This window comes from Bombina bombina, chromosome 8 (assembly GCF_027579735.1).
Source record: "Bombina bombina isolate aBomBom1 chromosome 8, aBomBom1.pri, whole genome shotgun sequence".
Lineage (NCBI taxonomy): Eukaryota > Metazoa > Chordata > Amphibia > Anura > Bombinatoridae > Bombina > Bombina bombina.
The window spans coordinates 223,357,494-223,380,296 of NC_069506.1; the positions used below are offsets into that span (position 1 = coordinate 223,357,494).

The window sequence follows — 22,803 nt, forward strand, 5'->3', positions numbered from 1 at the left end:
GTAGGAAACTGCAAAGTTGTCACTTCGAAGAAGTGTGGTCTCCAAGGTTCTTTTATTTTAAAACAGATATTTCTATATATCTAATTATTATTTTGTAAAATATATATTTATACCTATAAATCTATTAAAAAAAAATGTATATAGTGACGTGCACTCATAGGAGGCAGGTGAGGCAGCGCCTCCCCTGGCCACCCCTGGCCAATGTGTGTAATTACACTCTTTATTAATAATAAAAAAATAAAAAAATACAAATTCATTTTTTTTCCAAATACTTTTTTGTTCCTCAAAGGTGACCCCCCCCACCCCCTCCACCAAATTCAGTAGTGTATTTGTTGTTTACTTGTTTATGTTTTAAAAAAAAAACCCGTAGTAGCAATTACATTGATATTGCGCAAGAAAGTAGAGACCAGCTTTCATTGCGCAATATTGCGCTCCAGAGGCTTGTCTCTAGAAGCCTCGGGAGCCCTACCCAACCCTCAGCCAATCAGACAGGAGCATGTCTGACTCTGGGACTGACTCCGGCAGGCGGGAATGCGAGGCGCGGAGTGAGAGATGTCACATGCGTGCGTCACTGGCAATTGAGTGAGAGGATCACCAGCACACACAGCAAGCCCAGGTCGTTAGAGAACTGTAAGTCGGTGAAAGGACTCGAAGGAGTATACTAAGACGGAAGGGAGGACCCTGGATCGCCCTGCCTAAATGGAGGAAGATATGCCTATAATATACAGTAAAGTGTTTTTGAAATTGTTGGACTTAACTGGCAGCATTATTACTCACTGGGGGTGAAGAAATACTGACCGGGACATACTATCATGTCTGAGCTTAGTGGTGTCGGTGCTGTGCATTTTGTATGGGGATTTTGTTGCTCTCTTGTTTTGTACTACACTACTACACTGGGCACATTTGTTATACATATACTGCAGTCATTGTGTGTGTGTGACTATTGAATACTGAAAAGTATGTTGTTATACACAGAACCGCTTGTGTACTGTCTGTGATATAAATTGAGCAGCATGTGTTGGCAGCAGTATACACAGGGAAGCGTATGCATCACAATGTGTACTGTGCTTCTGTGCTAGGCACAGAGAAGTTCTTCCCTGGGTATACTGCTGCCAACACATGCTGCTCAATTGATATCACACATAGACACACACTTGTGTGTACACAAGCGGTTCTGTGTATAACAACATACTTTTCAGTATTCAATAGTCACACACAATGACTTGTGCATAATATGAAAGATCTATCTTATTTATGTATAATGCTGATAAACACTGCTGTTTGCACAGATATACAATGTTCTGTGAGCTGTGTGTGATATAGATAAATTACATCGATTATGATTCTGACAAACATACTGGTCTGTGTGTAATACAGATTAATTTCCTGGTTCATGCTGCTGACACACGCTTTTGTAATATAGAGGGCATTTAACTGTATGTAAATACTTATGCACACCCTGCCCTGTGGATATTACAGATTCACACTTTACTGTGTCTTTAATGAGGATTTACACCTTGTTTTGTGTAGAATGATTTAGTTAGTTACCATCTAAAAGTAGTTACTGCAATTGTAACATGCAGTTAGTTTTCAACTAAAGAAACTTTTGCTTTACACTAAAAAGCTTTTTCTTTACACTGTTAGTGACACACCAATAACACACCTTGAGCTGCTTATTATTTTGTCAGTGTCTAGATGTAATGCCATGTACAGTCTGTATCTTTTTCTTTCTCTCCCTGGAATCATTGACAGCTGCTTGTAGATAACTGTACTGTCACTGCTTGTTATATTAGAGAGGAAAACACTGCTCTGACACATTCCAAAACTCAAATTTGCCATGGCTTTTTTTAGACTATTAGTAATTGTACCCATTATTAAGACCATTGTTACAGTTAAATTTCATATAGCTGCTGTAATTGCTTAGTAGGATTTTAGTGTTTGTCAGATATTCATATTAGAGTCTGGGTCTAGATAAGGGGAATAGTGACTGACTCTAGCATACAACCAGTTGCTTTGTGTATTGCCGCTGTGCAACTGCTCTACCTTAGTGCCAAGAAAGGTTAGATTAGTTTATAGTGTGTTGGAAATTGTGGCATGATGGGAAACTTTTTTGTACTTTTTTTCAGCCAGTGACTGCTGGAAATGTTTTTGTGTGTGGGTCTGTGTGTGGGTGGGTCTGTCTGTCTGCCTGTGTGTGTGGGTCTGTCTGTCTGCGTGTGTGGGTCTGTCTGTCTGCCTTTGTGGGTCTGTCTGTCTGCGTGTGTGGGTCTGTCTGTCTGCGTGTGTGGGTCTGTCTGTCTGCCGGTGTGTGTGGGTCTGTCTGTCTGCCTGTGTGTGTGGGTCTGTCTGCCTGTGTGTGTGGGTCTGTCTGCCTTTATATGGGGAACTGTCTGTCTGTCTGTGTGGGTCTGCCTTCTTGCCTGTGTGTGTGGGTCTGCCTTCTTGCCTGTGTGTGTGGGTCTGCCTTCTTGCCTGTGTGTGTGGGTCTGCCTGCCTGCCTTTGTGTGTGGGCCTGCCTGCCTGTGTGTGTGGGTCTGCCTGCCTGCCTGTGTGTGTGTGGGTCTGTCTGCCTGTGTGTGCGTGTGTTTGTGTGTGTGTGGGTCTGCCTGCCTGTGTGTGTGTGTGTCTGCCTGCCTGTGTGTGTGGGTCTGCCTGCCTGTGTGTGTGGGTCTGCCTGCCTGTGTGTGTGAGTCTGTCTTCCTGTGTGTGTGTGTGTGTGTGTGTGGGTCTGTCTGTGTGTGTGTGGGTCTGTCTGCCAGTGTGTGTATGTCCGTCTGTCTAGTACTGGTATTCTGTGCTAGAGGTTGACATTAACTCTTTTCAGGTGGTAAATACTTGTTGGCGACAGTAATTTAGTGACTGATATATATATATATATATATAACACATAGAAACACCCAGCACTCACCAGCTAGCTCACAGCTAAGATAAAATCACAACTGGAAAGGTTAGTCACCGCATCTGGCCAAATGGGAAAGCTCAGGCACCACGTCAAGGTCCTTTCCATTGCCTGAGTCCCTAACACAGCCACACCATCATGCAAGCTCACAAAGCCAAAAAGACTGAGAACAAAGAAGGGGTGCACAGGTGGCTGTAATCACCCAGAGAAAATACAAAACATGGAAGGGAACTGCACTCCAAGACCAGACCAGGTACACATCATGTGACTCAGCAACATCCAGCCCTGGGTGCTAAATAGAACTCCATAAAAGCTGTGATGTCACCAGAGCCACAGGCAGTTAACCCCAGTCCGTAATGGGTGCAAGAAACAAGGGGGATTACAAACAAAAAGTAATACAACACATAGAAACACCCAGCACTCACCAGCTAGCTCACAGCTAAGATAAAATCACAACTGGAAAGGTTAGTCTCCGCATCTGGCCAAATGGGAAAGCTCAGGCACCACGTCAAGGTCCTTTCCATTGCCTGAGTCCCTAACACAGCCACACCATCATGCGATCTCACAAAGCCAAACAGACTGAGAACAAAGAAGGGGTGCACAGGTGGCTGTAATCACCCAGAGAAAATATAAAACATGGAAGGGAACTGCACTCCAAGACCAGATCAGGTACACATCATGTGACTCAGCAACATCCAGCCCTGGGTGCTAAATAGCACTCCAAAAAAGCTGTGATGTCACCAGAGCCACAGGCAGTTAACCCCAGTCCGGAATGGGTGCAAGAAACAAGGGGGATTACAAACAAAAAGTAATACAACACATAGAAACACCCAGCACTCACCAGCTAGCTCACAGCTAAGATAAAATCACAACTGGAAAGGTTAGTCACCGCATCTGGCCAAATGGGAAAGCTCAGGCACCACGTCAAGGTCCTTTCCATTGCCTGAGTCCCTAACACAGCCACACCATCATGCGAGCTCACAAAGCCAAACAGACTGAGAACAAAGAAGGGGTGCACAGGTGGCTGTAATCACCCAGAGAAAATACAAAACATGGAAGGGAACTGCACTCCAAGACCAGATCAGGTACACATCATGTGACTCAGCAACATCTAGCCCTGGGTGCTAAATAGCACTCCAAAAAAGCTGTGATGTCACCAGAGCCACAGGCAGTTAACCCCAGTCCGGAATGGGTGCAAGAAACAAGGGGGATTACAAACAAAAAGTAATACAACACATAGAAACACCCAGCACTCACCAGCTAGCTCACAGCTAAGATAAAATCACAACTGGAAAGGTTAGTCACCGCATCTGGCCAAATGGGAAAGCTCAGGCACCACGTCAAGGTCCTTTCCATTGCCTGAGTCCCTAACACAGCCACACCATCATGCGAGCTCACAAAGCCAAACAGACTGAGAACAAAGAAGGGGTGCACAGGTGGCTGTAATCATCCAGAGAAAATACAAAACATGGAAGGGAACTGCACTTCAAGACCGGACCAGGTACACATCATGTGACTCAGCAACATCCAGCCCTGGGTGCTAAATAGCACTCCAAAAAAGCTGTGATGTCACCAGAGCCACAGGCAGTTAACTCCAGTCCGGAATGGGTGCAAGAAACAAGGGGGATTACAAACAAAAAGTAATACAACACATAGAAACACCCAGCACTCACCAGCTAGCTCACAGCTAAGATAAAATCACAACTGGAAAGGTTAGTCACCGCATCTGGCCAAATGGGAAAGCTCAGGCACCACGTCAAGGTCCTTTCCATTGCCTGAGTCCCTAACACAGCCACACCATCATGCGAGCTCACAAAGCCAAACAGACTGAGAACAAAGAAGGGGTGCACAGGTGGCTGTAATCACCCAGAGAAAATACAAAACATGGAAGGGAACTGCACTCCAAGACCGGACCAGGTACACATCATGTACCAGTGATCGTGGAGCAGGACCGGCTGTTGCGGAGCAGGACCGGCATGGAGGATGTTCTTCATGTGGTCGCCACCACATACTGAATATTGAATGCAAGGTACCCCATTAAGGTACCTTGCATTTTTATTGGCTGAAATTTTGAAATCAGCCAATAGGATGAGAGCTAATGAAATCCTTTTGGCTGTTCAAATCATTCAATAGGATTTCAGTAGTTCTCATCCTATTGGCTGATTTCAAAATTTCAGCCAATAGGAATGCAAGGTACCCCAATATAAATGGGGTACTTTGCATTCAATTTTTAGTATGTGTGGCGTCCGCGATGGCTTTTCCTGCTCCGCGATCGCCGGTCCTGCTCCATGGTCATCCCCGCTCCGCAATCACCTCTGCTCCATGCCGCCTTTGCTCTGGATGAAGATAGAAGATGTCCCCTCGCTGGATGAAGACTTTAACTGCCCGGAAGAAGACCCTCTCTGCCGGACTTCAAGAATTGTGAGTACCTATTTCGGGGTTAGACTTAGTTTTTTTTTTCGGGGTGTTTTTTTTAAATATTTTTTTATTTTTTATGGGCGCAAAAGAGCTGTTTGAAAAATAGCTTATTGCCCTTTTAAGGAGCAATGGGTAGCTAAGGTTTTTTTTAGACTTCTGTGTTTTTATTTTGGGGGGTTGGTTGAGGGGCTTTATTGTTATGGGGTATTTGGTAATTTTTTTAGGTAAAAGAGCCGTTTAACTTAAGGCAATGCACTAAAAAAGGCCATTTTAAGGGCTATTGGTAGTTTAGTTTAGATTAGGGGTTGTTTTAATTTTGGGGGGCTTTTTTATTTTCATAGGGGTATTAGATTAAGTATAATTTTTTTATTTTTGATAATTTTGTTTATTTTTTTCTGTAATTTTAGACTTTTTTATTTTTTGTAATTTAAGAAAAATTTAATTTAACCCCTTAAAGACAAGGCCATTTTCAATTTCCTTCCCTTAAGGACCAGGGCTATTTTTACTTTTTTTGCAGTAATTTTCCTGTTACTCATTTACTGTAACCACATATATTATATACCGTTTTTCTCGCCATTAAATGGACTTTCTAAAGATACCATTATTTTCATCATATCTTATAATTTACTGTAAAAAAATTATAAAATATGCGGAAAAAATGGAATACACTTTTTCTAACTTTGACCCCCAAAATCTGTTACACATCTACAACCACCAAAAAACAACCATGCTAAATAGTTTCTATATTTTGTCCTGAGTTTAGAAATACCCAATGTTAACATGTTCTTTGCTTTTTTGCAAGTTATAGGGCAATAAATACAAGTAGCACTTTGCTATTTCCAAACCACTTTTTTTCAAAATTAGTGCTAGTTACATTGGAACACTGATATCTTTCAGGAATCCCTGAATATCCCATGACATGTATATTTTTTTTTTAGAAGACATGATCCCAAAGTATTGATGTAGGCCCATTTTGGTATATTTCATGCCACCATTTCACCGCCAAATGCGATCAAATAAAAAAAATCGTTCACTTTTTCACAAATATTTTCACAAACTTTAGGTTTCTCACAGAAATTATTTACAAACAACTTGTGCAATTATGGCATAAATGGTTGTAAATGCTTCTCTGGGATCCCCTTTGTTCAGAAATAGCAGACTTATATGGCTTTGGCGTTGCTTTTTGGTAATTAGAAGGCCGCTAAATGCCACAGCGTACCACACATGTATTATGCCCAGCAGTGAAGGGGTTAATTAGGGCGCATGTAGGGAGCTTGTAGGGTTAATTTTAGCTTTAGTGTAGAGATCAGCCTCCCACCTGACACATCAGACCCCCTGATCCCTCCCAAACAGCTCTCTTCCCTCCCCCACCCCACAATTGTCACCGCCATCTTAAGTACTGGCAGAAAGTCTTTTATTTGATTTTTTATTTTTTTTACGCATATTTACATATGCTGCTGTGTAAGATCCCCCTTAGCCCCAAACCTCCCTGATCCCCCCCAAACAGCTCTCTACCCCTCCCCCTCTACATTATTGGGAGCTATTGTGGGTACTGACAGCTGCCTGCCAGTACCCAGTTTACAAAAAATATTTTTATTTTTTTTCCACTTTTCTGTAGTGTAGCTTCCCCCCCCAAGAGTAAACCCCCACCCCCTTCCAGATCACTTAGATTATTAATTTTAAAAAAATCTTATCCCCCTCTCTCCCACTTAATTTAAAAAAGCATGTTCCATAGTGTAATGGTTCCCACCCGCTCCCTCCCCGTGCACACGCCTGCCTCCCCGCCGTACACGCGCGCGCGTCCGTGTGTGCCCATGGCTACCCCGCCAACGATCCCGCCCACCTCTGCAGACAGAAAGCCATTGATGGCCGCCCACCCGCCTCCCATGTCAGCTCCCACCCACCAACGATTACAGCCATCGATTTCCGGTGCAGAGAAGGTCACAGAGTGGCTCTCTCTGCATCGGATGGGAATTTTTTTTTTATTGCAGGATGCCTCGATATTGAGGCATCACTGCAATACTGCAATAACTGGAAAGCTGCTGGAAGCGATCAGGATCGCTTCCAGACACTTTAAACCCCAACGTTATACAGGGTACGTCGCTGGTCTTTAAAGACCAGTTTGTGTAAGATGTATGTCGTTAAGGGGTTAATCTTAGTTTTTTATTGTAACTTAGTATTTTTTTATTTTATGTAATTGGGGTTAATTTATTGGGTGATAGGTTAGGGGGCTTAGTAATTAAATTAGTTCTTTGCGTTGTGGGGGTTGGCTGTTTAGGAGTTAATTAGGTTTATTGCGATGTGGGGGTTGGCGGTTTAGGGGTTAATTAGGTTTATTGGGATGTGGGGGTTTGGCGGTTTAGAGGTTATTAGGTTAATAAGGTTTACTGCTATGTGGGAGGTTGGCGGTTTAGGGGTTAATATTTTATTAATGTTATTTGCGTTGTTGCTTAATTTGCGGATTAGGGGTTAATTACTTTATTATTGTGCTATGTGGGGGTTGGTAGTTTAGGTGTTTGGTAATATTTCTTGCGGGCGCTTAGTTTTTTTTGTTAATACTTTGTGCGGGTGGTTATTTTTTTTTTGTTAATACTTTGTGGGGGTGGTTAGTTTTTTTTCAATTTTTTTGTGTGGACGGTTAGATTTTTTATTATTTTGTGTGGACGGTTAGGTTTTTTCTTGGCTGCAACCAGGTAGATTCCGAAAATAGCAGGGTAGTGAAAGAATTCACTTGCGGTGGATTCTTTCACCACTCTGACATTTTCGGAATCCACCTGGATGCAGTTTACGCAGCTTTCTCGCGGATGCATGCGCAACTTACGACGGCGACAGACGTGTTACAAATACGATTATAGTATATATATATATATATATATATATATATATATATATATATATATATATATATATATATATATATATATATATATATATATATATATACTATATATACAGTCATGGTATGACACAAAAAACTTGAAAAAAAAAAGCCAAATCTGACACATTCCCCGCAAAATTCCAAAAATGGACTGGACATAATTATTGGCACCCTTTAAAAATAATAAGAAATAATTGCATTCCAAGTTTGTGATGCTCCTGTAATTTGTAATTAAGCTCACCTGTATAAAACAGGTGCTGACAATATAGAAATTACACCAGCAACCAGATAAAATGGTGAAAAATGTACTCAACCTGTGTTGTGTCTCTGTGTGCCACACTAAGCATGAGGAAGAGAAAGAGCAGCAAAGAATTGTCTGAGGATTTAAGAACAAAAATTGTGGAAAAGTATGGACAATCTCCAGGTTACAAGTCCATCTCCAGAGATCTTAATGTTCCTGTGTCCACTGTGCGCAACATTGTCAAGAAGTTTACAGCCCATGGCACTGTAGCTAATCTCCCTGGATGTGGTCAAAAGAAAAAATTGATCAAAGATTGCAACAAAAGATTGGTTGAATGGTGGATAAAGTACCTCAATCAACTTTCAGACAAATTCAAGCTGACCTTCCGGCACAGGGTACAAATGTGTCAAACCAGATCAATGGGTTTTCGGTCACTTTAGGACCATCCTATACATCACTCTATTTTTATCCAATTTTAAATAGATTATTTTTTAACTATTTTTCACTATTTAAATAAAAATATATCTTTTGACAATTTATTAATATATTTTTGGGGATTTTGGTATTCATTATTTTATAAGTATTTGTGGGGGTTCAGGACTACTATACACCCGCCCACTTCTTTGGTCGAGTGCACATTGCAACCCTCATAGATTTCTGATATCTAGCAATTATCATATTACTTTTTGTTGGTTTTCCCTGTTTTTGTGCTTTTGTGTTTTTTTTGTCATTCCTTTTCTTCACTATAACCCTTGTCTTATGGCTTAATATTTGAGAGCGCTGTCGAATTGTCTCTTGTGCATTTTTTTTTGGTATTGACTCACTTTAATGTAGTGACCTTAAAGGATCTGACTCATTCATTTGATAGCAGCATTTTAACTTTACTCCACCCCAGTGTATCCCCTTATCTTCGTTCATATAGTACAGGTTTTTTTCAGCGCTGACACATATCTTTTTGTTTCATTCATATATAAATATATATATATATATATATATATATATTTATATATATATATATATATATATATATATATATATATATATATATATATATATATATATATAAAAATACAAATAAATATATATATATATATATATATATATATATATATATATATATATATATATATATACACACACAGAGAGAAATGCACTCACAGGAACGAACAACCAGCTCAATACCATTGTTAGCCTGTTCTATGGCGATTTACCACCTGGGTGCAACTTCTTTTAGCCCAGCAATGCTTTTTACAGAGTAGAACTTTCCTGTAGTATATCAGTCTGATCCCGCCTATTACGGTCAGTCCAGCGCCGAAATACCAGGCAATTCTTCTCTGAACAAGGAACACAGCAACCCCAGACGATCGTTTCGGCCTTCATTGGGCCTCGTCAGTGAGGTGTAGCAGTATTCCTCTAAGCACACTGTTCAAGGAGTCCACGTCTGGTTTCCCCTTTTTCCCATAGGGAGACTAAATACACACAGAGAGAAATGCACTCACAGGAACGAACAACCAGCTCAATACCATTGTTAGCCTGTTCTATGGCGATTTACCACCTGGGTGCAACTTCTTTTAGCCCAGCAATGCTTTTCACAGAGTAGAACTTTCCTGTAGTATATCAGTCTGATCCCGCCTATTACGGTCAGTCCAGCGCCGAAATACCAGGCAATTCTTCTCTGAACAAGGAACACAGCAACCCCAGACGATCGTAATAGGTGGGATCAGACTGATATACTACAGGAAAGTTCTACTCTGTGAAAAGCATTACTGGGCTAAAAAGTTGCACCCAGGTGGTAAATCGCCATAGAACAGGCTAACAATGTTATTGAGCCAGTTGTTCGTTCCTGTGAGTGCACTTCTCTCTGTATGTATTTAGTCTCCCTATGGGAAAAAGGGGCAACCAGACGTGGACTCCTTGCTCAGTGTGCTTAGAGGAATATAGCTACACCTCACTGACGAGGCCCAATGAAGGCCGAAACGATCACCTGGGGTTGCTGTGTTCCTTGTTCAGAGAGGAATTGCCTGGTATTTCGGCGATGGACTGACCGTAATAGGCGGGATCAGACTGATATACTACAGGAAAGTTCTACTCTATGAAAAGCATTACTGGGCTAAAAAGTTGCACCCAGGTGGTAAATCGCCATAGAACAGGCTAACAATGTTATTGAGCCAGTTGTTCGTTCCTGTGAGTGCACTTCTCTCTGTATGTATTTAGTCTCCCTATGGGAAAAAGGGGCAACCAGACGTGGACTCCTTGCTCAGTGTGCTTAGAGGAATATAGCTACACCTCACTGACGAGGCCCAATGAAGGCCGAAACGATCGTCTGGGGTTGCTGTGTGCCTTGTTCAGAGAGGAATTGCCTGGTATTTCGGCGCTGGACTGACCGTAATAGGCGGGATCAGACTGATATACTACAGGAAAGTTCTACTCTGTGAAAAGCATTACTGGGCTAAAAAGTTGCACCCAGGTGGTAAATCGCCATAGAACAGGCTAACAATGTTATTGAGCCAGTTGTTCGTTCCTGTGAGTGCACTTCTCTCTGTGTGTATATATATATATATATATGTATATATATATATATATATATATATATATATATATATATATATATATATACAACCCAAATTCGTGAAAAAGTTGGGACAGTATTGAAAATGCAAAAAAAAAAAAAAAAAGGAATTTGAAAATACTATTCCCCCTGTACTATATTGAAAACACATTATTAACACATTATTTCATGTTTTACTTTGTGAATGTAATTTATTTGTGAAAATAAACACTCATTTCCAATCTGATGACTGCAACACACTCCAAAAAAGTTGGGACAGTCGACTGTTTACCACTGTGTAACATCACATTTTCTTTTAATAACACTTATTAAGCATTTGGGCACTGAAGACACCAGTTGGTTAAGTTAAAAAAGTGGAATTTTCCCCCATTCATTTATTATGCATGTCTTCAGCTGTGCAATTGTATGGGGCCTTTGTTGCCTTATTTTGCACTTCATAATGCGCCACACATTCTCAATTGGAGACAGGTCAGGACTGCAGGCAGGCCATATTAGCACCCGCACTCTCTGCTTACGCAACTATGCGCTTGTAAACCAGGCAGAATGTGGTTAGGCATGGTCCTGCTGGAAAATGCAGGGGCGTCCTTGGAAAAGATAATGTCCGCCCGCGCAATAATAAATCGATCCGAAAGTCTGGAGTAACTACTAGTACCACTGTGCTACAAGCCTAAATCTGTGCATGTTTGGTTACATTTTAGTCTTGTGTTTGTGTTAATAATTAGTAGCATCACATTATGTTTCCTTTTTATGTATACTTGGGAGATGCAGATATATATTTAACTAAATAGCTGATCCAAAGTCCATCGTTATCCTCAGTACTATGCAGATATATTTTGCATTTCGTGATAAAACAGAGTTATACAATATAGGAAATGTTCTTCTAATTCTATACAACAACACAGATAACTTAATACTATAGTGAAATATTTGAGTTCAATTATGGCTTTGTTTTAAATATTTCCATTTTCAGTACATAAATGTGTCTTTAATGGGTGATTTGTCAGAACATAATCCTCAAGAGACAACGCATCCGCTTTTTCTTGGAGCTCTCAGTTGTGCAATTTCTCCCTGTAGAGCATTAAATTTATCTTGGAAACCTCCATTCAGCATAGCTTGCTGTTCCTGGAAATAAGCAGAAAATAAAATGAGATGAAAGAGCAATATGGTTATTAATGTGCTGGTAATGAGGGTAGGGCTTATGATGATAATTAGTATTACATTTTATACATTTTATAGGAATAATTTGTTTTGGTAGATATGGTTATGTAAAACTGACTACCCATCTCTGCCTTCTTTTCTATTGAGAATATGTAGCAGATCATATACAATTAAAAGTGATCTTATTTAGGAAAAAAGGAAATATGAAAATAACAGTTATATAATTAGTCATGAACTATTTCATCAAGAGAAAAAAGAGTATTACAATCAGGGAACATTTAACAGAAAAAGATTGCTTTTTTAATATCCAATGGGTTAAACCAATATTAAAAAAGTAAAAAATAAAATAAATAAATATATATACACTCCCAACAGGATCTGCACTCTTACGTACTCGACTCAGCCACCAGGGTGCAAGTAAGTAACATGCAGGTACTGTGTCAGACATATAGTAACAGGATGATACCACACTTATTGGATTTTCCAGAAATAGTGTACATTTTTTGAATACATGTGACGTTTCGGGGACTTCTCCCCTTCTTCTTCCCTTTGTCTGAACAAGGGGAGAAGTCCCTGAGACATCGCATTTATACCCTAAATATACAATATTGCTTTGTGAAATTTCCAGTAAATGTGGTTTATATATACACAGTATAAGGGTGATGGGGGATACAGATGTGGGATGCTTGCCCAATGTGCTTAGAGGCATGTGGCTGCACCTCATTGATGAGGCCCAATGAGTACAGAAACGATTGTTCGGGGTGGCCATGTTTCTTGTTCAGAGAGGGATTGCGTGGTATATCAGGGCTGGAGTGACCTTGTTTGGTGGGATCAGACTGATGCACTTCCGGAAAGTTCTTCTCTGCTTAACGCATTATAGGGCTAAAAGAGGCTGCTCCCAGGTGGTAAATTCCCATAGAACAAGCTAACAAGTTATTGAGCTGGTGTTCTGTCCTAAGAGAGCGCTTTTCTTTCTGTATATGTGTGTGTATATATATATATATATATATATATATATATATATATATATATATATATATATATATATATATATATATATATATATGCTCCCCATTGTTATTGCTGATTAATAAAACATTAATCACACATATACATCCATCAATTAAAATGAACTTTTCAAAGCACAGTGTTTGGTTAGTTGACTGCACAATAACCATAAAAAATGGCAAACTCCATACATCCATCTACAAAACCAGGTGTAGCCACCTTCACAGCACTAGCTTTTAGCCCAGTAATCATCTATAGCTTATAGCAAAGCTATTAGATAATGCTCTGATAATGAGGACCGTGATAAAAATCTAAAAACACTCGAGCCGATTTAAGAAGCAGCGTATGCTGCTTATTCCGTGCTCCGCGCTTAAGACCGCTGCTCTTTAACTCGTTCACCACCTCTGAGGCGGCGGACAGCAATCATTCTAATTGGATCTGATCAGGATGATTGACACCCCCTGCTAGTGGTCGCAAATGTGCAGGGGGTGGCATTGCACAAGCATTTCACACTAAATGCTTGTGCAATGATAAATGGCGACAGCCTATGCTGTCGGTATTTATTGATGTGGGGCGGACATGATCCGTTACAGAGGATCATGTCCGCCCGCACATTAATAAATCAGCCCCACTGCCTGAAAAGGGATATAAGATAAGGACGATAAACAAAAAAATAATATTTGCCCTAGAAAGCACAACGTGGGCTCTTTTAGTAGTCACATACAACCCTGTTCTAGTAAACTTACATAAAATCACAATGGGGGGTAGTTATCAAGCCGTCTACTTTTCTGGCTTTGCCGGCCCAATACGTCCGCCTAAGCTCGCCTACCTTCGCCGCCGCGGACCTTGAATACGTTCGCCTAAGTTATCAAATAAAGCTGTCAAAAAGCCGCGGGGCGATGAGCAGCAGACTGTGACAGTTATCACTCATCCGATCTCGCTGCCCTTCGGCTTTTTCCCAGCTTTATTGCTAGCCTGTCACTAAGCACTCACACTAAACTGCACTGTTCTACCCCCTATACCGGCGCCCCCGGAGCCCCCCGCAACTAAATAAAGTTACTAACCCCTAAACCGCCGCTCCTAGACCCTGCCGCAACTCTTATAAATGTATTAACCCCTAAACCGCCGCTCCCGGACACCGCTGCCACCTACAGTATACCTAGTAACCCCTATCCTGCCCCCCCTACACCGTCGCCCTCTATTATAAAATTATTAACCCCTATCCTGCTGATCCCGCACCTCTCCGCAACTAAATAAATAGTTTAACCCCTAAACCGCCGCTCCATGAACCCACCGCAACCTATATTAAACCTATTAACCCCTATCCTGCCCCCCCTACACCGTCGCCACCTATAATAAATTTATTAACCCCTATCCTGCCCCCCACTACGCCGCCGCCACTGTAATAAAATTATTAACCCCTAAACCTAAGTCTAACCCTAACGCCCCCCCTAACTTAAATATTAATTAAATAAATCTAAATAAATTAACTCTTATTAACTAAATGAATCCTATTTAAAACTAAATACTTACCTTTAAAATAAACCCTAATATATCTACAATATAAATAAGAATTATATTCTAGCTATCTTAGGATTTATATTTATTTGACAGGTAACTTTCAATTTATTTTAACCATGTACAATAACTATTAAATAGTTATTAACTATTTAATAGCTTACCTAGCTAAAATAAAGAGAAATGTACCTGTGAAATAAATCCTAACCTAAGTTACAATTACACCTAACACTACACTATACTTTAATAAATTATTCCTATTTAAAAATAAATACTTACCTGTAAAATAAACCCTAAGATAGCTACAATATAATTAATAATTATATTATAGCTATCTTAGGATTTATATTTATTTTACAGGTAACTTTGTATTTATTTTAGCTAGTTAGAATAGTTATTAAATAGTTATTAACTATTTAATAACTACCTAGCTAAAAGAAATACAAAATTACCTGTAAAATAAATCCTAACCTAAGTTACAATTAAACCTAATACTACACTATCATTAAATTAACTAAATAAACTACCTACAAATAACTACAATTAAATACAATTACATAAACTAACTAAAGTACAAAAAATAAAAAAAGCTAAGTTACAAAAAATAAAAAAATAAGTTACAAACATGTTACAAATATTACAACAATTTTAAGCTACTTACACCTAATCTAAGCCCCCTAATAAAATAACAAACCCCCCCAAAATAAGAAAAATCCCTACCCTATTCTAAATTAAATAAATTTCAAAGCTCTTTTACCTTACCAGCCCTTAAAAGGGCCATTTGTGGGGGCATGCCCCAAAAAGTTCAGCTCTTTTGCCTGTAAAAGAAAAATACAACCCCCCCCCAACATTAAAACCCACCACCCACATACCCCTAATCTAACCCAAACCCCCCTTACAAAAACCTAAGCCAATCGGAACAGCCAATAGAATGCAAGCTCAATCTGATTGGCTGATTCCATCAGCCAATCAGATTTTTCCTACCTTAATTAGGATTCTATCAGTCAATCGGAATTGAGGGGACGCCATCTTGGATGACGTCCCTTAAAGGAGCCGTCATTCGTCGTAGTCCGTCGGTGAAGAAGGTGGTTCCGCGTCGACGGAAGGAAGATTCAAGACCCGGCTTGGAAGATGACTTCGCCCGGATAGAAGACATCTTCAGCGCCTCTTGGAAGATGACATCGGCCGGATCAAAGACTTCTTCAGCGCCGCCTGGATGATGACTTCATCGGATGGAAGATTTCTTCAGCGCCGCTTGGAGGATTAACTTCTTCCGCTCCAGATGTCCTCTTCAGTTCCATCGGTGGCTCGGCTGAGTGAAGACGACTCAAGGTAGGATGATCTTCAGGGGATTAGTGTTAGGTTTTTGTAAGGGGGGTTTGGGTTAGATTAGGGGTATGTGGGTGGTGGGTTTTAATGTTGGGGGGGGTTGTATTTTTCTTTTACAGGCAAAAGAGCTGAACTTTTTGGGGCATGCCCCCACAAATGGCCCTTTTAAGGGCTGGTAAGGTAAAAGAGCTTTGAAATTTATTTAATTTAGAATAGGGTAGGGATTTTTCTTATTTTGGGGGGGTTTGTTATTTTATAAGGGGGCTTAGATTAGGTGTAAGTAGCTTAAAATTGTTGTAATATTTGTAACATGTTTGTAACTTATTTTTTTATTTTTTGTAACTTAGCTTTTTTTATTTTTTGTACTTTAGTTAGTTTATGTAATTGTATTTAATTGTAGTTATTTGTAGGTAGTTTATTTAGTTAATTTAATGATAGTGTAGTATTAGGTTTAATTGTAACTTAGGTTAGGATTTATTTTACTGGTAATTTTGTATTTCTTTTAGCTAGGTAGTTATTAAATAGTTAATAACTATTTAATAACTATTCTAACTAACTAAAATAAATACAAAGTTACCTGTAAAATAAATATAAATCCTAAGATAGCTATAATATAATTATTAATTATATTGTAGCTATCTTAGGGTTTATTTTACAGGTAAGTATTTATTTTTAAATAGGAATAATTTATTAAAGTATAGTGTAGTGTTAGGTGTAATTGTAACTTAGGTTAGGATTTATTTCACAGATACATTTCTCTTTATTTTAGCTAGGTAAGCTATTAAATAGTTAATAACTATTTAATACTTATTGTACATGGTTAAAATAAATTGAAAGTTACCTGTCAAATAAATATAAATCCTAAGATAGCTAGAATATAATTCTTATTTATATTGTAGCTATATTAGGGTTTATTTTAAAGGTAAGTATTTAGTTTTAAATAGGATTCATTTAGTTAATAAGAGTTAATTTATTTAGATTTATTTAATTAATATTTAAGTTAGGGGGGCGTTAGGGTTAGGGTTAGGTTTAGGGGTTAATAATTTTATTACAGTGGCGGCGGCGTAGTGGGGGGCAGGATAGGGGTTAATAAATTTATTATAGGTGGCGACGGTGTAGGGGGGGCAGGATAGGGGTTAATACATTTAATATAGGTTGCGGCGGGTTCAGGGAGCGGCGGTTTAGGGGTTAATACATTTATTATAGTTGCGGTGGGCTCCGGGAGCTGCGGTTTAGGGGTTAATATGTATAGAGTAGCTTGCGGTGGGCTCCGGGAGCGGCGGTTTAGGGGGTAATAACTTTATTTAGTTGCGGCGGTGTAGGGGGGGTCAGATTAGCTGTGTTTAGACTCGGGTACATGTTAGGGTGTTAGGTGCAGACAGTTCCCATAGAAATCAATGGGATGTCTGGCAGCAGCGAACTTGTACTTTCGCTATGGTCAGACTCCCATTGATTCCTATGGTATCCGCCGCCTCCAGGCTGGCGCTTTGAAAACCAGGTACGCTGGGCCGTAAAAGTGCCGAGCGTACCTGCTAGTTTTTTGATAACTAGCAAAAGTAGTGAGAATGTGCCGCTCTTGTGTGCGGAACATCTGGAGTGACGTAAGAATCGATCTGTGTCGGACTGAGTCCGGCGGATCGAAGTTTACGTCACAAAATTCTACTTTTGCCGGTCTCGAGCCTTTGATAACTAAGGCGAATCAGCCTCGCCACAAATACGCTGCGGAATTCCAGCGTATTTGAGGTTGACGGCTTGATAACTAGGCCCCAATAGGTCTACAGCCACTGCTTGAAAGGGATACCACTGGAAATGTCCCCCCAACCCCCAATATTGACATTTAAACAACCACCTAACCTGAAACACAAACTCATCCATTGTAAACTGATCTCAGAACAGGATAACATACAGAATTGCACCAAACATTGTAATAAAGCACTTTGCAGATGAGATTTAAGTCAATAAAATGGGTTTAAATCAATTTAAATTATGGTTTTCATTTTTAGAATAATAACTTTTCAGATTAGTTTTCCAGTTTTATCAGATCATTAATGATTTTTTTATATATCATTAGATGTGCATTTTTACATATTATTAGAACATGCAATTTTTAACAATTTTCCAATTTACTTCTCTTATATAATTTGCTTTGTTCTCATGTTATCCATTGCCGAAAAGCACACATAGGTAGGCTCAGAAACAATGCACTACTGTTAGATAGCTGTATGTCACTGTCTCACCCAAAGTATTCAGCTAGGTCCCAGGAGATTGGTGCTCTCCTTCATCAAAGGATACCAAGGGAATAAAGCAAATTTGATATTAGAAGTAAATCTGAAATCTGAAAGTTGAATGCTCTATTTAAAACCCAAAAGTTTTCTTTTATAAATATGTACCTTTAAGAACTATTTCTTAACTCTGTAAGTTTATTTCATAACATTTTTGCAGTGAGGAAGGGACGTTATTTCTGCAGACACAAATTCACAGCTTTGAGAACTACAAAACCAAAAATGAGCTAGATTTAAAGTGAAGCGCTAATCTAACATGCGCCCTTAAAGGGTCAAATTCGCTCATTTACTTTGGCACGTTAAATATCCAGCCATTACAAGTGGCTGGTTAATACTACCACAAGATCATGGTAGCACTTTGCGCTAAGCAAAATTAACCAGAGGTCAGACCTAAATAAAATAAAATAAAATGTATATTTCCTTTATATAAATATAAAATATTAGCATTTTTTTGTAATTATTGCATTAAACAGTTATAAGTGGTTAAAGTGCCTTTAAACAGTGGTCTATGGGGACTGTGTTAAAACTGTAAATATATATGTATATTCTTATATACATATATATATGTATACACATATAAACACATAAATACATGTATATATTGATATATATATATTTAAATATGTTGCCCAACTCAGCGTGACTTTGCTGTGCTAGGTTCTGTGCCGTGTCTATCTGCATCAGAACGAGGCTCCCATGTGAGCCTATGGAAGCGCGCTCTCATGAGCACAAAGCTTCCATGCACTTTTCTTATAATACCAGCAAACATTTGCACACAAACACAGAAAGACACAGACACACTCATACACTGTAACACACACTCACTCATAAGGATTCACATATAGACACTCTAGCAGACACAAAAAGAAACACACAAACACACTCAGACACAGACACTCAGCAATTGTTTACATTGACCTGACAAGTAATGAGGTAGACTACAGTTTTGTCAAAAGGAGATTTACAAGACAAAATATGGAGTTCTGATTATCTTTTTGTCAAGAAAGATGCCAAATAAATGATGACATCAGCATGCATTGGCTGAAAGAGAGGGCCCTGAACTGCCTAAACAATAATAATAATTTAAAGGTTAAAAGGTGGATTGGTGACTTCCGGAAAGGTCTCATTAGTCTCAAAGTCTGTAGAAAGATGTGAATAATCAGTAGTAAGTCAAAATGTCCTAAAAAGGATCAGGCAATGGACACACACACACACAAACTCAAACACAAACTTGCACATACACCCAAGGAAACACCGACAGAGACAGTCTCCGAAAACACACAAAGACATATACACACACACACAGAGACACCCACAGAAAATACACAAAGACATACACACATACAGAAAACACACAAAGACATACACACACACACACACACAGAGAGACACCCACAGAAAACACACAAAGACATACACACACAGAGAGACAACCACAAAGACATACATACACACACACCCTCACTGAGACTTCCACAGAAAACACACAACGACATACACACACTCTCACAGAGACAACCACAGAAAACACACAGACATACGCACACACTCTCACAGAGACATACACAGAAAACACAGACAGACATACATACATACACGCATACACACACCCTCACAGAGACACCCATAGAAAAAGCACAAAGACATACACACACACCCTCACAGACATCCACAGAAAATGCACAAAGACATATACACCCACCCTCACAGAGGTACGTACACACTCAGAGACACAAACAAAAGCACAAAGATGTAAACACAGACACCTACAGAAACACTCACAGGAGGTAAAATTTCTGCACATTGCATCCCCTAAAGCAACAATGTGTGAAATGCATGATATAAAAATTGCAGCAATTAAGAGATCACTTTTTAAAGAATCTATTTGTAAATTTGCAAACAAAAATAATTCTGTGATTTCAAAATTGTACATTAATTATCTGGGTATATGGCTAGATAAAGAAAAGTACTTTTGAAAGGTTGACAGATGTTTGGGTTTTTTCCCCCGTTTCCCCAACCAAGAGCACCACTTCAAGTATGGTGTACAAATGTTCCCATCTGTCTGTACTTATGGATTTTGAAAATGCTGTACTCTATATGGTCTTGATGGAACCATAAGCTGTGGTACTCAGTCTCATACCATTAGATCTGGTTAAATGCGGGATTTAGGCTTGTTTGTATGTATTTCAAAATTAAATAAGCTGTAGTGTAAACTGAACAGTGTTAAGTTAACTTGTCTCATTTCAAACACTGAGCAATCTTAGTCTGAGAGTATACAATTTTATGCAGATGTAAAAATCTTAGATAAAATGCCTCCTTGCATCTGGAAAGCCCTTGTATAAAGGGGCAGTAAACTGGAATGTAACTAAAATATATCTATGAATAAAAAAAATTATCTGCCAAAAGGGCACCTACCATTTGTGTATTGAGGAGGAAACATTTCTGCATGGCTTTAAATATAGAATTTCTACAGCATTGTCAAATAATCATAAATACACTGCTGCATATTGCTAAAAAAAAATGTTTTTATGGACCCCTGGCTCCACCATACAACTACCACCACACTGAAGTTACAATCCAAAATTGCACAAAGAAATAAAAAACATTTACTAAGTAAGTCCTACCTCCTTTGCAAAATAAAGTGATCTGCCGTCTGACTCAGGCACACACTGTACAAATGTCTCACACTGTGCATAGTGGTTTAGTGCACACTCAGAAATACTTTCAAATGCTAATGCTTTACTCCTTGTATTAGCATTTCCCACGCTAAATAGAACTCTGCTGTAGTACCCTCTGGTGGCTGCCAAAATGTAAATTTTTTTTTTAAAATAGTTGTTCTATCCTCATGGGGCCCCCCTGACCCATTGGGCCCCTGACATGAGTCACCCCTGTCACCCCCTGATGGCGGCCCTGGACACAAGAGTCTCCAATATCCAGCCACAGGCAATCAGGAGAAATGCAGCAGCCACTTTTCACAAACAGTACGTTACAACTTGATAAAATGTTTCAAAATGTCATAGCTGTTAGAATATACAGCATCCTGCTATATAATTAAAAACAAATCTATTGCACAATGAATAACCTTTAGATTACAATAAATCTTAAATAGAAACTATATTTAGATATATTTTTCCTCAAAAAAATATTTTATTTAAAAAAAATCCTATTTAAATTAAAAAAATCTTGATTTAACTGATTATTAAAGGGCCACTAAACCCAAAATCTTTCTTTCATGATTCAGATAGAGAATAGAAATTTAAACAACATTACAATTTACTTCTATTATGCTTCATTTTTTTTAGATATCCTTAGTTGAAGAAAAAGCAATGCACATGGTGAGCCAATCACACGAGGCTTCTATGTGCAGCAACCAATCAGCAGCTACTGAGCATATCTAGATATGCTTTTCAGCAAAGAATATCAAGAGATTAAAACAAATTAGATAATATAAGTAAATTAGAAAGATGTTTAAAACTGCATTCTCTTTCTAAATCATGAAAGAAAAAATGTGGGTTTTATGTCCTTTTAAATAAAAAAAAATCTGATTTTTTTTTTATAAACAATCAGTGATTTTTATCCCCCCCCTGTTGCAAACTGTCCCAGCACATACTCTATGTAGCATCAGCACAGCCAGTCACAAACACAAAACTTACAACTTTAAGGGACAGTATTGTATATCTGCAAATGTGGTATACATGATACAGTGTACAGCATGTGACTTGGGAAGCTACATAGGGGAAACTGGACAAAAGCTGCACCTTAAGATCAATCTGCATAGACTCTCTGTTAAAAACCCACAAAAAAACAAATATTGTAGCTCAGTTGGACAACATTTCACAGACTGACCACTCCATTGGAAACCTCACAATTAAACTACTGAAAGGGAACTTAAAAGCAACCAGGAACGGAAAACATTTGAATTGAAAATGGGGACATATTTCAACAAAATAAACAGAGAACTAAATTCAGATTCCAACTTTTTGTCACATCACCAAAAATTCATATAGAAAGTCCCCTAATATCTGTTATTGTCTTCTGCACGTATGTACATGTTGACATCAGTGACTGCCTGTGCATTATATGTAAATATATATGTTATGTACATACGGTATATCTCAGCATGACATTTTCTGTTTTAAGTTTATCCAGAATTTACCCTGCCAGTGTATGTTTTGTCATTCTCAACTGATCTTCTGTTATTTACGGCACCCTACAACTTCTCTCCTTTATCTCATATTATACCTCCAATTGTCTCCAATACGTAAAAATATTTTCAAGATAGAATGATTGCCCAAAATAATTTTACAGAAACCTCTGGGAGAGCATGATATTGTGAATGGATTAATTAAATTAATTTACCAAAAAATAAATAAACATTACAGCCATGAATATACAGCAAGGTAAAAACTACTAGGGAGGCGTCATTTAATTCTCGGACCCAGGCAGCAAAACATCTTGATGTGGCGCTGAATATGTTTTGTACATACGGTATATCTCAGCATG

At 38.9% G+C, this 22,803-nt stretch overlaps 1 protein-coding gene across 5 annotated transcripts in view; it reads right to left on the reverse strand.

The window, feature by feature from the left end:
• Positions 1–11,166: 11,166 nt before the first annotated feature.
• Positions 11,167–22,803, reverse strand: part of LOC128638943 (guanylate-binding protein 1) — a 163,832-nt gene continuing 152,195 nt past the window's right edge. For all 5 annotated transcript variants that reach the window (XM_053691072.1, XM_053691073.1, XM_053691075.1 and 2 more), the window contains one exon: positions 11,167–12,127. In XM_053691072.1, the coding sequence (XP_053547047.1) occupies positions 12,020–12,127 (108 nt within the window). In that variant the 3' untranslated portion in view covers positions 11,167–12,019. The remainder of the gene's footprint in view (positions 12,128–22,803) is intronic.